The sequence below is a fragment of the Lutjanus erythropterus genome, chromosome 12 (assembly GCF_056507025.1).
Source record: "Lutjanus erythropterus isolate fLutEry1 chromosome 12, fLutEry1.hap2, whole genome shotgun sequence".
Taxonomy (NCBI): Eukaryota; Metazoa; Chordata; class Actinopteri; order Lutjaniformes; family Lutjanidae; genus Lutjanus; species Lutjanus erythropterus.
The window spans coordinates 5,739,925-5,752,961 of NC_139328.1; the positions used below are offsets into that span (position 1 = coordinate 5,739,925).

General features: G+C 38.6%; 1 protein-coding gene across 1 annotated transcript; it reads right to left on the minus strand.

Annotated features, from left to right (window-relative positions):
* Positions 1-3,143: 3,143 nt before the first annotated feature.
* On the minus strand, positions 3,144-5,700 carry gdf15 (Growth differentiation factor-15). The gene is made up of 2 exons (XM_084732569.1): positions 5,321-5,700; positions 3,144-4,313 (listed from the first exon to the last, which is right to left on the minus strand). The coding sequence occupies exons 1-2, from the start codon at positions 5,667-5,669 to the stop codon at positions 3,523-3,525; spliced, it is 1,140 nt and encodes a 379-aa protein (XP_084588695.1). The 5' UTR covers positions 5,670-5,700; the 3' UTR covers positions 3,144-3,522.
* Positions 5,701-13,037: the final 7,337 nt, after the last annotated feature.

Here is a 13,037-nt window from a genome sequence, read left to right on the forward strand (position 1 = left end):
AAAAAAGGAAATGAAATCCGTTTGTAATCATTGTTCAGCTTAATATCTTAAGCTTATTGAACATTTTTTCTCAAGTTCAGTTAACTTCTTTTTTTTTTCAAATAAGACTTTAAACTAATTATTCAACCTAAGTTCAATTAACTTATATTTTTAAGTTGAACCAGCTCAAAATGCACGTTAAAACTTTTGTGTGTGAGTTGTTTGTGAGTGGACTGGCACTCTTTGCCCAAAAGTTTTAGAATAAAAGGTGCAGTTTGTGCCTCTCCAGATGGGTGACTATGCTTTTGTTTTTGGTTGGGTTTCCTGTAATCCCAGAATTAATTTGAGTAATAGTTTTCCAGGAAGGCTACGTGAGGATTCAAACCTGGCCAAACACCAGAGGCGAATGAGTTCACGCTGTCTATCTTAGATTAAACACAGAAAGGGCTTGATAAATACTGTCCCTAATTCTTTTATACTTGTATACTTTGGGTGGTTCTGCAGCTCAGGACCTTTCAGACTCTAATCAATCAGACTGAAGACCTTTACATCCACCCACAGTTGTGTAATAACCGAGGATGTCATCCCCGAAACAAAGAGTAACAGAGCAAAAACAAAGAAACGAATGAGCAATTACTGGGAACAGGCCTGAATTTACCAATAGAAAAGTGTAATTACAGTTAGCGTTTGTGTCTGCAGCTCTGATTAATCACTTATTTATTAATCTGCCTATTTATTCAGTCAACCAGGGTCACTGAACATGCCCTACCCTTTAATACACCTACTTTATTAATCGTAAAACAACATATGGTCATATTTACGTGACCTTTAGCCACACAAAGATAAAAAAAACGATTAATTGCTCATTAGGGGTGGTGGTGTCACGTCTTGGAATAATTAAACTATAAATATTTCAGAAGAGCTGGCTACTGATTTCACTTCAACACACTCGCTATCGTCGTGGAGTTTATTGCTTTTAAACTCTAAACCCTTCAGCTGCACATTCGGCACGTTTTGCTCCGTTTGTGCTGCACTGTAAAAATAAACCATTTGTCTTAAGAGGTCAGTACCTTAAACTTTTAAGTTGACTGAATTTGAACAGCAAAGTTAAGGTATGTTTTTAAAAATGATTCAAGGCAAATGAACTTTTCTACTCAAATCAACTTGATATTAATTTTTAGATGTACTTGAGAAAACATGTGAGATATTTACAGCTGATCATGTTTATTTAAAAACTTAATTTCGTGAGTTGATTGAACTCAGTACAGTACATTCATTCATCCATTCATTCAAAATTTGTAAGTATTCAGAAAATAAATACTAAACATTTTAAAATTAAATTGAATAAATAAAACTTGAATATTTACATTAACTCCCCTGAATTCCTGTATGATTTTACAGCATGTGATTTCATTTTTCTTGTCTTGGCGATCACACTTATCGTGGGATATCTCATATTATTATTTGTTCTTTTTCTAATAACTTATCTCAACAGCACTTGAAAGTAGATATCACAGACACTTAAGCTTTGATAATCTGTAATGAAAATGCATTTACAGTATTATCATAGATATGTAATCTGAGCAGTCTGGAGTTTACACAGCAAGACGCTTGTTCCTTTTTTGTAAATTCCCCTTTTCTCTGTCAAATTAAACTAATGATTCGGTTAGTTTTGTTCTTTAACTGGACAGTCAAGGCTGCAGTGACCACAAACTCAAGGTTATTAATGGAAGATAGAAGTTATCATATCTTTACATGCTGATTTCTGTGGCACACCCTGACCTTCCTAATCAGCCTACAGTCACTTATATGGAGGGTTTTCAAGGCCAAAACGACATAAAAAATATATAAATACATAAATTACTATATAATTAAAAGCCTTCAATAAATTAATAAACACATAAATGTATAATTTAAAGCTGACTAACTATATAATTCATAAAATGCTTAAATAAATATAAATGTAATTTAATGCTTAAAGATGCTATTCAGCAAATTTCTAGATAAACAATGTTTAGACTGAACATAAACCCTCTAAATCAGTCACTCCCAAACACTGGGTCGGGACCCACAGGTGGGTCACATGAGTTTATTTTGGGTCCCCTAATAAGTAAAAAAAAAACATGACAGAAACTGACAGAAACTGTGTATACTGTTTTATTGTTAATTCCATCTAAATGCACTTTTTCTTTTTGCTTCATTTAGTTTCATTTCATTTTATAAAGGAGGCTAAAAATGTCCTGTGTTGTTTTTCTGATAAGAGGAAATAAAAACAATGAGATGGCTTGTTAACTCTAAATGCATTTATATCTCATTTCTGAAGTTTTAGCATGTGTTCAATAAATCGTCAAGATGGTATAGGGTGATGCAAAAACGCCATTCATTTATGCATGAATGAACTTTTACCAGAATTTATTGATGAGGCTTATTGTGACTTGGGTCGTGATGGTTTGTCATTACAAAAAATTGGGTCCCCAGGAAAAATAAATTGGGAAACACTGCTCTAAATCGTCGTTTATGATCCACTAGTAGTGTGGTGGTGTTTCTATCTGCAGAGACTCTGCTTGTGTTTTCTTACTTTCTCATATTTTGCTCTACATGGGACACTTATGGGCTTTAGCCTGTTTGTCAGTGGTGTGTAGCTCCCCAGTAAAAATGTAGCAAACAAAGATTTACATCACTGTTTCTGTCTCTTTCCTCTGCTCTCTGTCACGCACACAGGCGGAGCAGACTGAGGATCGCTTCAGCTGTATTAACACAAAATTCATAGTTGTCTGAAGGTGTGGGCGTGTTTATTTGTTTATTTAGAACAAAACCAGTGCAAAACATCCAGAACATAACTTTTTATTTCTCTGATTCACTGCTTTGAAAGTATATAAATAAAATTATTAAAAAAAGGCAAATGAATGTGTTAATAAGTGAATGAATGAATATTTGAATAAATCAATCAATACAAATTAAATTCTAATTTAAATTCTATCTTCTTTTTTAATTGAAGCATGAAGTTATATAATTATTTATGTAATTATATGTTTAGTTTCATCCTTTAAAAGCCATCATAGGCTGATAGTATCTCTGTGAATAAATGACAAATATGAGAAAAGATTGTGCTCATGCGTTTATTATGAAATGTTAACATATTCAAGTGCAACAGTGCAGTGCGAATAAATCAGAACATTTATTACTGAAATGTACATGACAACATATATAAACCATGAGCCTCATCACACAGTACAGTACTTTAAATAATAAATGACAATAAAATTAAACATTAAGAAGTACTAGAATATTCTGTAACAATAACAAAACACAAAGAAATAATATTAAGTTTAGGACCATAAATAGAACATAAATAATTTTCAAAGGCAACGTCATGAATGAACAGATCTACTGCTTGATCCACAGTTGCTTTGTGCCGCAGTAACATGTTTTTTTCAGCTTCAAAATAAAGTAATTGCCATTTTAATTTCAGTTAACCAGTGAAAACCACTGGGTAAGCAACATGTAACATATTTTTCTAGTGGAAATGCTTTTTTTTCCTCCTCAGGCACAGTGACATGTACTGACAATCAAGTCTTCGAAAGGCGTCAGCTTCAGCTTTCCCCCGCTGTCGTAGTGCATGAGCACCATGGGCTCGTAGGCCGCCGGCACGCAGCAGGGCCGCGGCGTCTCGCCCTTGGAGATCTGGTGCAGCCGAGACTTCACCTGTGTGTGCATGCTCGCAGGCTTGTAGTTATGGGGGCAGGCGCCGTCGCAGAAATGCATCGTGTACTCAGCTGGGGCCACCACCCAGTCCGACCAGCCAATGTCTTTGAAGGACACGGTGACGGACTTCCGGCAGCACCATCCCCGTTCGTCGCAGTCGTCTTCCTTGTTGGAGCGGGGCAGCCTCGGCCTCCGCGCTGGCTCGGGCTTTTCGAGGCCTAACTCCAGAGAAATGATTGGATTTGCCTCAAAGGCGTCTACACCTATCCCTACGTCCACGACCAGCGCCTGACCACCATCAGTCCCCATCCACCTCTCCACCTCAGGGCTGATGTCCAGCGTCGCGTCTCGAGCGCTTGACACATTGCCACTGGCTTGTGAGCTGTCGTGTGTCCACGCAGCTGAGTTCATCGGCTTCATCCTGTTGACTCTGACTTTAATCTCTCGTCTCGTCTCGGGCTGAGCTGTTGTGGGTTTGACTAAAACCTGCCTGGAGATCTTCAGCTCAGCCCGAGCGAGTGTCAGCTCACTCTGGATGTTGGGGTCCTTACGGAAAACGGCTCTGTACCACTGCAGGCGACGACCCGACTGTGTTTGTTCTCCCCTCCGAAGCACTTTTATCAGCTCAACTAGAAAAACACACAAAAAATAGAAGAGTTTCATTAAATCCAAAGTTGATAAAGTACATTTTAGGGCACATTATGACAAGGAAACATCAGGAAACACAAACTAATTTCCTTTTTTTTGTAATTTTCGATGCTCTCTCGTTATTGGTTGGGTTATTTTTAAAACCATGTGTCCAAAGTGCATCAGAGGTGTGCCTGTCACGCTCATGATTTCTAAAAGCTCGCAGGAATGTGTTTTCTTTGTTTACAGGACTGTTTGATCTCCACAGATTCTATTTCCAAGCATGCACATATGTATCACTCCTGCACAGATAAAGCTGAGGGAAATCTTGAACTTTGAACTAAAGCACTGTAAAAAAAAAAAAAGTGGAATCAACTCATCTTTTCCTCATTAACTTGATTTCAGTCAGCTCATTAAATTAACATGATCAGCATGTTAGCAAACTCTCCTGAGACTCTTCTTTATTATAGGAAACTTGCTGTGTGTCTCTAATACTCTTTAAGATAAGTCACAGCTGTTTGTTGTCATAATGAAAACAATGTCACTCATGACGTAGGAGCAGTTTCACACATGATATTTGCTCCAATAGCAGCTACAGCTGTAAGTTCCTATTTTAAAATGAAGAACTGACTTTTCTAAAGAAATCTTTTTTTTTTTTTTAGTGATGTTTGTCAGTATGACTGAACAGTTATTGATTCAACTTAATATTTCTCAAGTACAACTCAAATTAAAATCTGAAAAGTTTGTTTTAAATCAGAGAATAGCCTCAACTTTCAAATCCAGTCAGCTTAATATTTTAAGGTAGCAAAGACACTGTTTTTTTCTTTTTAAGGGAGATAAGTTATTTATAGTATAACCACACTGGTACAATAGCTTTTGTCTGCAGACGTAAACCCACACTGCAAGTTTTTTTTAGCTCGTCATGAAACGTTCTTTCCTACACCCACTCAAACTTTCCAACTTTCACATCAGTCATTAAACTTTGCTCCCTGTCTAAGAAATGTCTCACCTGTAGCTGGGAAGAGCACAGTAGACATGGTGGACGGCCAGGTTTCCCCGGTCGTCTGGCTGGAGTTTCCTCTCATCTCCCTCAGTTTTTCCCTGTAGAGCCGATACATCTTCCTCAGGTCTTCCTCAGAGGCCTTCTGAGCCGGCCTGGGCTCCCTGTCTGCGCCCAGCGAGCTGAGGATCCCCGTCTTCACCGCCTCCAGGAGCAGGGCCCTCTGGGCGTCAGCTCTGTCCGTGTCGGGCGAGGCTTCCTGGGTCACGTGAGGCCGGCCCTCGCCTGAGCTGGAGAAGGAGACGAGGAGCAGCAGCGTGCAGGAGACGAGCTGGTGGAGCGAGGGTGATCCGAGCATGGTGAGTCTGCTGGGTAGGTTCAGCCTGAGTGCTGCAGCTCAGTGGATGGGTTTGTCCATGTCATGAATGAAATTCTTGACATGCTTTTATTTATAGAGCTTCTGTGTTGCCACACCCCTGGTTGGTCAGGTGAGTCTGTGATGGGCTCAGCTGGGGCCACATGTCATAATGAGGCAACACTTTTCAGCATTGTGTTACATGTTAACAACCTGACCTGTGAAATTAATTAAATTATCTACAGTTACAGCATTTTTTTTTCAGTTTTATCAGCACATAGTGAGCAGTGAAAGCAGAGATGGGAGGGACATAAAATCAAAGGATTTCTGGATGAGACCTGGTTACGTCACGAGAACACGGTGTGCACCTCAGCGTGCTACGTCACCAGGATTGTTATGCGTCACTTAATCAAATAAATGACCATATGTCTTACAGTGACCAGCTTTAAGGAGGGAGACAATGGGCAGTTACAGTTAGCTCCTTCAGGGTTAATAATGATAATGTGATAGTTTATTGATCCCTATAAGGCTGTGCCTCTCACTTGTTCTCCTGCAACTCTGCCAAGTGTGGTCAGAGGTCAGGAGACCAGAGGGACTTATATAGGCCTCTATACACTGTAAAAATAAATAAATAATAATAAGAATAATTTTAGTGGAGAAACATAACATAAATGTTCAGTTTTTATTCAGTTGAGTTAATTAAACTTAACATTTCATTTAATTATACTGTAAGAAAACTCATAATCTCAAGCTGCCTCCACTGGATTTTTGAGTTTGTAATCAAACTCCTAAGTTTTGAAATTAATGAAATTAAGTTTTGCTGATCTACAATATTCTGTTTAGGAATTGTACCTTTCTTCTTTAGATAAACTTTGTGTTTTGGGGGTTTGAGTTGGGCTAAACTCAAAACACTGGACCTAAAGTTTTTGTGTACATGTGTACAAACTTGAGTTGAATCAAAGTTCTGTGCAGAGTTCAGTCAACTCATTAAATTAGGTTTATAAGAAACAGGAACAGCTAATTAGCTGTTAACATCTTAATCTTACTGAATGTGTTTTCTCAAGTACAATTAAATAAATATCTAGTTTATTTGACTATAAAGGTTTATTTGTCTTGAACCATTGTTTACTCAACTTGTCTTTTCAAATTCAGTCAACTTAAAAACTTAAGGTAGCACAGACACTGAAAGTTTTTAACTGGTTATGAAACAGTCTCAGTTTATCACTGATGCCTCTATGAGACTGAAATAAGTTAACAAGACCATCTGCGAGAAGATGACTGGCTATTTCTATATTTCTGTTTTATATCTTAACATCTGCCAGCGGGTTGGATTCCCTGTGAAATCCGATGAAACGAGCCCATGTTTACATTTTCACTTGCAGATTTACAGTAAGTAGTATATTAGCCAGTTTAAAAGACGCAGGAGGAGATTTTTATTGATATAATTTTATTTTCATATTTTGTGGCCTGAAAACACCACTGCTTTTGTCCACACCGGCCTCCAAAATCAACAAAATATGAACATTCCTTGTAGCAGCTTTAAGTTAAAACATTCTTCATTTTACCTTCCTGCCATGAAACAATCCAGCTTTAATATGTACTGTATGTTCTAACAGCTTAAGTGCCAACATACAATAAACAAAGACAGAACAAGGTGGAGTTAATTATCTGTTTGTCACCGTTCCCTCCCTAAAGCAGCCCAAAGGGGAAATACCTCAAGGTTAACAAAAGAGATAAACAAAGAAGAAGTTATCTATATAGTCTCTAACCCTGTTTATCTATAGTGTCTTTTTACAATAAAATCAGCCCCAGACTGATGTAAGGAGCTCATCAGAGATCAGATGAAGGGCTCTCTCTTGTTACAGTGATTAAAATAGACTGAAATCATGTCTGACCTACTGTCCTCTACAGTTGAACAAAAGAACAACACTCCTGTTCTTTCAGCGTTTTCACTTTTGGGGCTAAACAGCAATAAAAGTGGTGACTGGAGTTTTGCCAAACAGCGACTGTGCCGTCGCATTATTACCGTATGTGAGAATCCTGACTTCTGTCGGTAAGTATGGGGTCAGTGCACTGATTGCAGAATAGTTTCCCCGTCCCAGTACGAGGTCTTCTGTGTCCTTGACCCCATTCTTTCCACCTGAGGGAATTCCCAACCGCAGCAATTGCTGACTGATAAAGATTTCCATTTATGGAAAGTGTCCATAAAAGCACATGTATGACCATTTGTGCCGAATCGTGAGGTTGGAGGTACAACATGACCTTTCAGCAGCCAGATAGTAAAACGGTTGAGTCATAAGAGGGTTAATAAAAATTAAATTAAATGTTAATATTTGCACTATAATATCACTGAATAATAAAACAATAAAAATGAGCATCACAGAACTACAAAGCCATAAAAAGCAACCATAAAATTAACAATGTCAATACTTTAAATGGAAAGAGATTTTAGTTTTGTATGATGCAATGTTTATTCTCTTTGGTGGGTTTACCAGCCCAGGGACTGCTGATAAAACTGAGCTATCTAGCTAACTCTGGGGCAGCCAGTGACTGTACGTTATCCCTGTTAAGTAACACGAACAAAGAAACAAAAATGAAATAAAACATAATTAAATCTGAGTGACAAATCACATTAAATGTCATAAATTATGCATTAAATTTTGATGGGGGTTTCAAGAGAGGGTTTGCACGATTACCAACAAAAAAAATGAAAAACACCTCTGCTGCACAAAATTACAGTTATTATTTATGCCAGGTGTGTGTGTGCTTGTGTGTGTGTGTGCACGCGTGAGCAGACCTAGAGCTGATCCACAATCAATCTTGCATACTGCTGGACCGATCAGCCTTTTTTTTTTTTTTTTTTTTTTTTTTTGCATATTTGCAGCTGTATGCTGAAGGATCTCTGTGATTCTCAATTGTTGAAGAACCTTGCAAAATCTTTTGTTATGCCTGTACAAACAAAAAAGTCACTGAGATACAAAAAAATATGAACCAATTAGAGTTTGGTGGTTAAAGGTCAAAGGTCACCATAACCTGACTTCCATCCCACTCTCATGAGCGTGATATCTCAAGAACCCTCGGAGGGAATTTCTTCAAATTTGGTACAAACGTCCACTTGGACTCAATGATGAACTGATTAAATTGTGATGGTAAAAGATCACTCTGATCTCACAGAACATGATTTTGGCCATATCTCAAGATTTCATATGCTAATTACAGGGATAAAAGGATACGAGCGGTGCTGGAGAATAGTTAGTTACATGAAGTTAAATCAGAAGAAAATGGGAGAAATATGTCGTTAAAGTCATTGCAGTGGGGTTACATCAGAATATTTTTCTTCAGGTTGCAAGATCCGCATTTTACAGAGTGCACTCCTCTAGGTTTTACTAACTTTTCTCAAATATTTGCTCTTTATATGTAACACACTGCTTCCTCTTTATGACTAAGAACTATTACAATGAAAACAAAACAGAAAATGAATTAAGGGAACATCACTCTGGTTGATCTTCTCACAGTTCTTAGACATACAAGGCTTGGACGTAGCCGCAGGCCAAAAAGGTTGGGAACATTTTGTCCCAACCTAATGAATATTTCCCCAATTCAAAAGCCAGGACTACATTTGAAGATGTGAAGAAGTTCCAAATATCAAAAAGAGCCAGAGCTCCTTTGACCGTGTGGTGTGTGTGAATTTCTGAGCGGTGAGTCACTGAGGTGATGAAACAATCATGTGCTCTGCCAGGTGAGCCTACTTTACAAGTTGAAAGTGTGTGAAAGGTGTAAAGTGACTCATTCAAACTGGTGCTGTTGTTTAAGCTGTCATGTAAGACTCTCACTCTCCCCTCTGCTGCGTCTTCTTCTTCTCTTTTAATCCCCGCTGTCGTGTCAGAGGTAGAGAGAAAGGGAGGAGAAAAACCACAGGCTTGTTTAGTCATCATGAGAAGAAGACGTTTCCTCATGATAACAGTACATTTCATCATGTACACTTGTAATTGACAGAAATGCTTCACTTAAAAACAGATAAAGATGAAAACAATTTCATTGTTCGCATGACAGTAAAGTGGCTTCAAACCTCGGGGTTGGGATCCCTTCATGGGAACATATCTCATGTTCCCAAGCTTAACGGTCACCTGATGGGATAGTAAACAATTTTAAAAACCTATAATGTTTTTTTTTTAAAGTTACTTTTGCTTTTTCTTGTGTAGTTATACATCCAGTGATGTGCAGTAGACAGGCCCCAGTTCTATACTTATTTCCATGCTACTACGATGGGAGCGAGTGCACGCTTTACCTTGCGAGGCAGCTGGATTTGTGAGATCACACAATCATGCGAGAATCCATCTCGCCAGGCTCCAAGCCGTCTGTTTGTGTCCACACCAGAGGTGATGCAAGCCAATTTTTGAAAGAGCCTGCCCTTTTCCAAACAGTTTCTGTGGACGGCTTCCCAGATGTTTCCGTGTAACAAACCATCTGGCGTGTCAGGTAAGTGCATGCTAGTTGCTAGTTATGAAGCACACAGACACACACCATTAGTCCTATTTTACCAGCGGCGTGTTGGACAGTCAAAGTGACGTCTTTGCTGTTGGTTGAGGCTGTGAAGCGAAAGGACATGAATGTGTGCATGCGTGACTGGGCCTTAAAGCTGTTGTATTGGGAAAGACAGAGGTCAAAGAGAAAGCTATCAGAAACATGGATACACTTCCCATTGAACAACATCAATCATCATTGCAAATGACAAAATACCAAAGAAATTATTCACTGATTGATTTTTTTATAGTTTATTTTGAGTTTTTATAGTTTGTGTAGCCTAAGAAAAGAATTCTGTTATAGATTACTATTGACTATTTCACCAAAAATGTACAAATTAAAACCATGACGGATGCCTTTTCAGTTGCACAATGACACATTTGTTAATTAACATGAGGTCTTCTTTGAACACAGTAGTATTTCCAAAATGGCAACACCCTTTTTAGGGGCCTGCTGTCTGGACGGGCCCTCGCACGAACCTCAATGCAACCACCCCTGTTTACATCTGCAACCCTCAAAAATAAATTCAATGAAACAATCTAAGAGCTGGTTAAACTGCTTGCAGCTAGAAAATGTTTGCTTGCACTTGCCTGCTTGCAGCAGCTTAATGGTTTTAGTTGCACATTGGTTCTGTTTTGACTTTTTGCCGACGTAGATGAACATGTCAGTGGCAAATAAACGCACAAACAGGCGGAGAAAATGAGCTCTATGTTCCAAGGGACAATTCACAATGAACTGAATCACTCTCAGAACTGGCAGAGGAGAGGATAAAAGGTCATCTACAGGTTTAAAACATAAATAGACATATAGCTCCATGGCTCCCTCTAGTGGTCTTGGAGCTATATTACAGATTAAATCAGCTCAAGTATAGCCAGAGAAGGCAGAAGGAGCCTAGAAAACGTAATGTTATTATGAACCTCATATGAAGCTGAGTAGAAGAGGGAATCCATTGTTCTCCAGAGGCCAGAAAGGCCAGAAATATGAGTATGATGTGTGTGCATGTGGACATTTCATATAGAGGGAATTTCTGGAAGAATAATGATGATTATTCTTTTTTTCCAGTTCACAGAGTAAAAACTTACTCTTACCTTTCAGCCTCACAGTGGAATAAAACAAGTATCAGTGAGATTAAGATCGGAGATACAGAGTGAGAAGGAACACAAATGACTGTAAAAAAAAAAAAAAAAGAGAGGGCAGTATAAAGAGGAAGAGTTGACTTTCATGCCTGACTGGCTCCACTAATGAGCCCGGACTATTTGAAGATGACCTGCACTAGATAACATGGACAGCATGACAAAAGGATGATGACTTTACAGTCTGTCCTTTTGTAGCTCCAAACTCCATCATCGGTCCAGTGAAGGAAAAGAGATAAAAGGACATTTGTGCAGATGGTCATTTAAAGAAAAAAAAAGTTCCTCTAAAACAAGCAAAACGAGTCAGACAAATACAGCAGCAGTAAGAGCACATGAACTCTTCCTCATACAATCACTTCCTTGTAAGATGCTGAATATAACTTTTAGATTATATCACGCTTGTTGACAAGAAGAGATGAAAGGACAAGGAAATACACCAGATACATGTAAACACTCATCTGCAAAAAGACAGAAACAACGCAGAAACAAAAAACACTGATGCTATCAGGGCTTAGAGCAAACATGGACTTTACTGATTGTTTCTGCAGTTTTTTTTTGTTTTTTTTTTGTTTGTTTTTTTTTGTTTTTTTGCCACAAAATGAAAGTTTTCTGCAATAAGATTTAAAATAAAAACTTCACATGACAATTTTACTTCTCTTTGTTGGTATTAAGACTGCAATAACTCAAAATACATGATGCAACACCTGCCATTAAATAATACATTTTGCTCCAAATACATGTTCAAATGGTTGGTGGTGAAACTCTTACACCAAATAAAAAAATATGATAACACTTTTTATGAATATCATGTCTATAATGCATAATAAGCACATACATAAGACATTATAATGCTTGTATAAGGCTTTAAAAAATGTTCATAATCATGCATGACAACTTATTACAAAGTTTATAAAACGGTGGACATAATGTATTTTAAGTTCAGCATTCATAATGCTTCATACCTCCATGCCAAAGTGATTTTAAAACTACCATATAGTTGCTAATTACCTTAAAAATATAGGGTTGATCTATGTAGATATACTCATGTGATAGTGTTTTATTGAATATATAAGATTCCATTTCAAAAAGATAGAATATGTAAAATGTTATCATGTCAGTTTTCTATGTGTCTTTATAACTGGCTAAAGTTCCCTCCATCCATATTCAGCCACTTATCTGAAGTCGGGTCGTGGAGGTAACAGTTCCAGCAGGGGACCCCTGACACTCTTTTCCCCGGCGACATTAACCAGCTCTGACTGGAGGATCCTGAGGTGTTCCCAGGTCAGGGTGGAGATATAATCCCTCCACCTAGTCCTTGGTCTGCCCCGTGGCCTCCTCCCAGCTGGACGTGCCTGGAGGCGACCAGGTCCATCCTTACGAGATCCCCGAACACCTCAGATGGCTCCTTTCTCCACAAAGGAGCAGTGGCTCTACTCTGAGTCCCTCACAGATGACTGAGCTGCTCACCCTGTCCCTAAGGGAGATGCCAGCCACCATCCAGAGAAAACCCATGTCGGCCAATTGTAACCACGATCTCGTTCTTTTGGTCATGACCCCTTCATGACCACAGGTGAGAGTAGAAGCGAAGATCAGCTCTCTCAGAATGCAATGTCGCTCCCGCTGCTCCGATTCTTCAGCCCATCTCACGCTCCATTGATCCCTCACTCGAGAACAAGACCCCGAGATACTTGAACTCCCTCACAAGGGGTAAGGA

Coding starts and splice junctions, on each gene's coding strand:
- gdf15 (XM_084732569.1), bottom strand. CDS start 5,669: ATGCTCGGATCACCCTCGCTCCACCAGCTCGTCTCCTGCACGCTGCTG. Junction 4,314..5,320: donor TGTGCTCTTCCCAGCTACAG/GTGAGACATTTC, acceptor GTGTTTTTCTAG/TTGAGCTGATAAAAGTGCTT.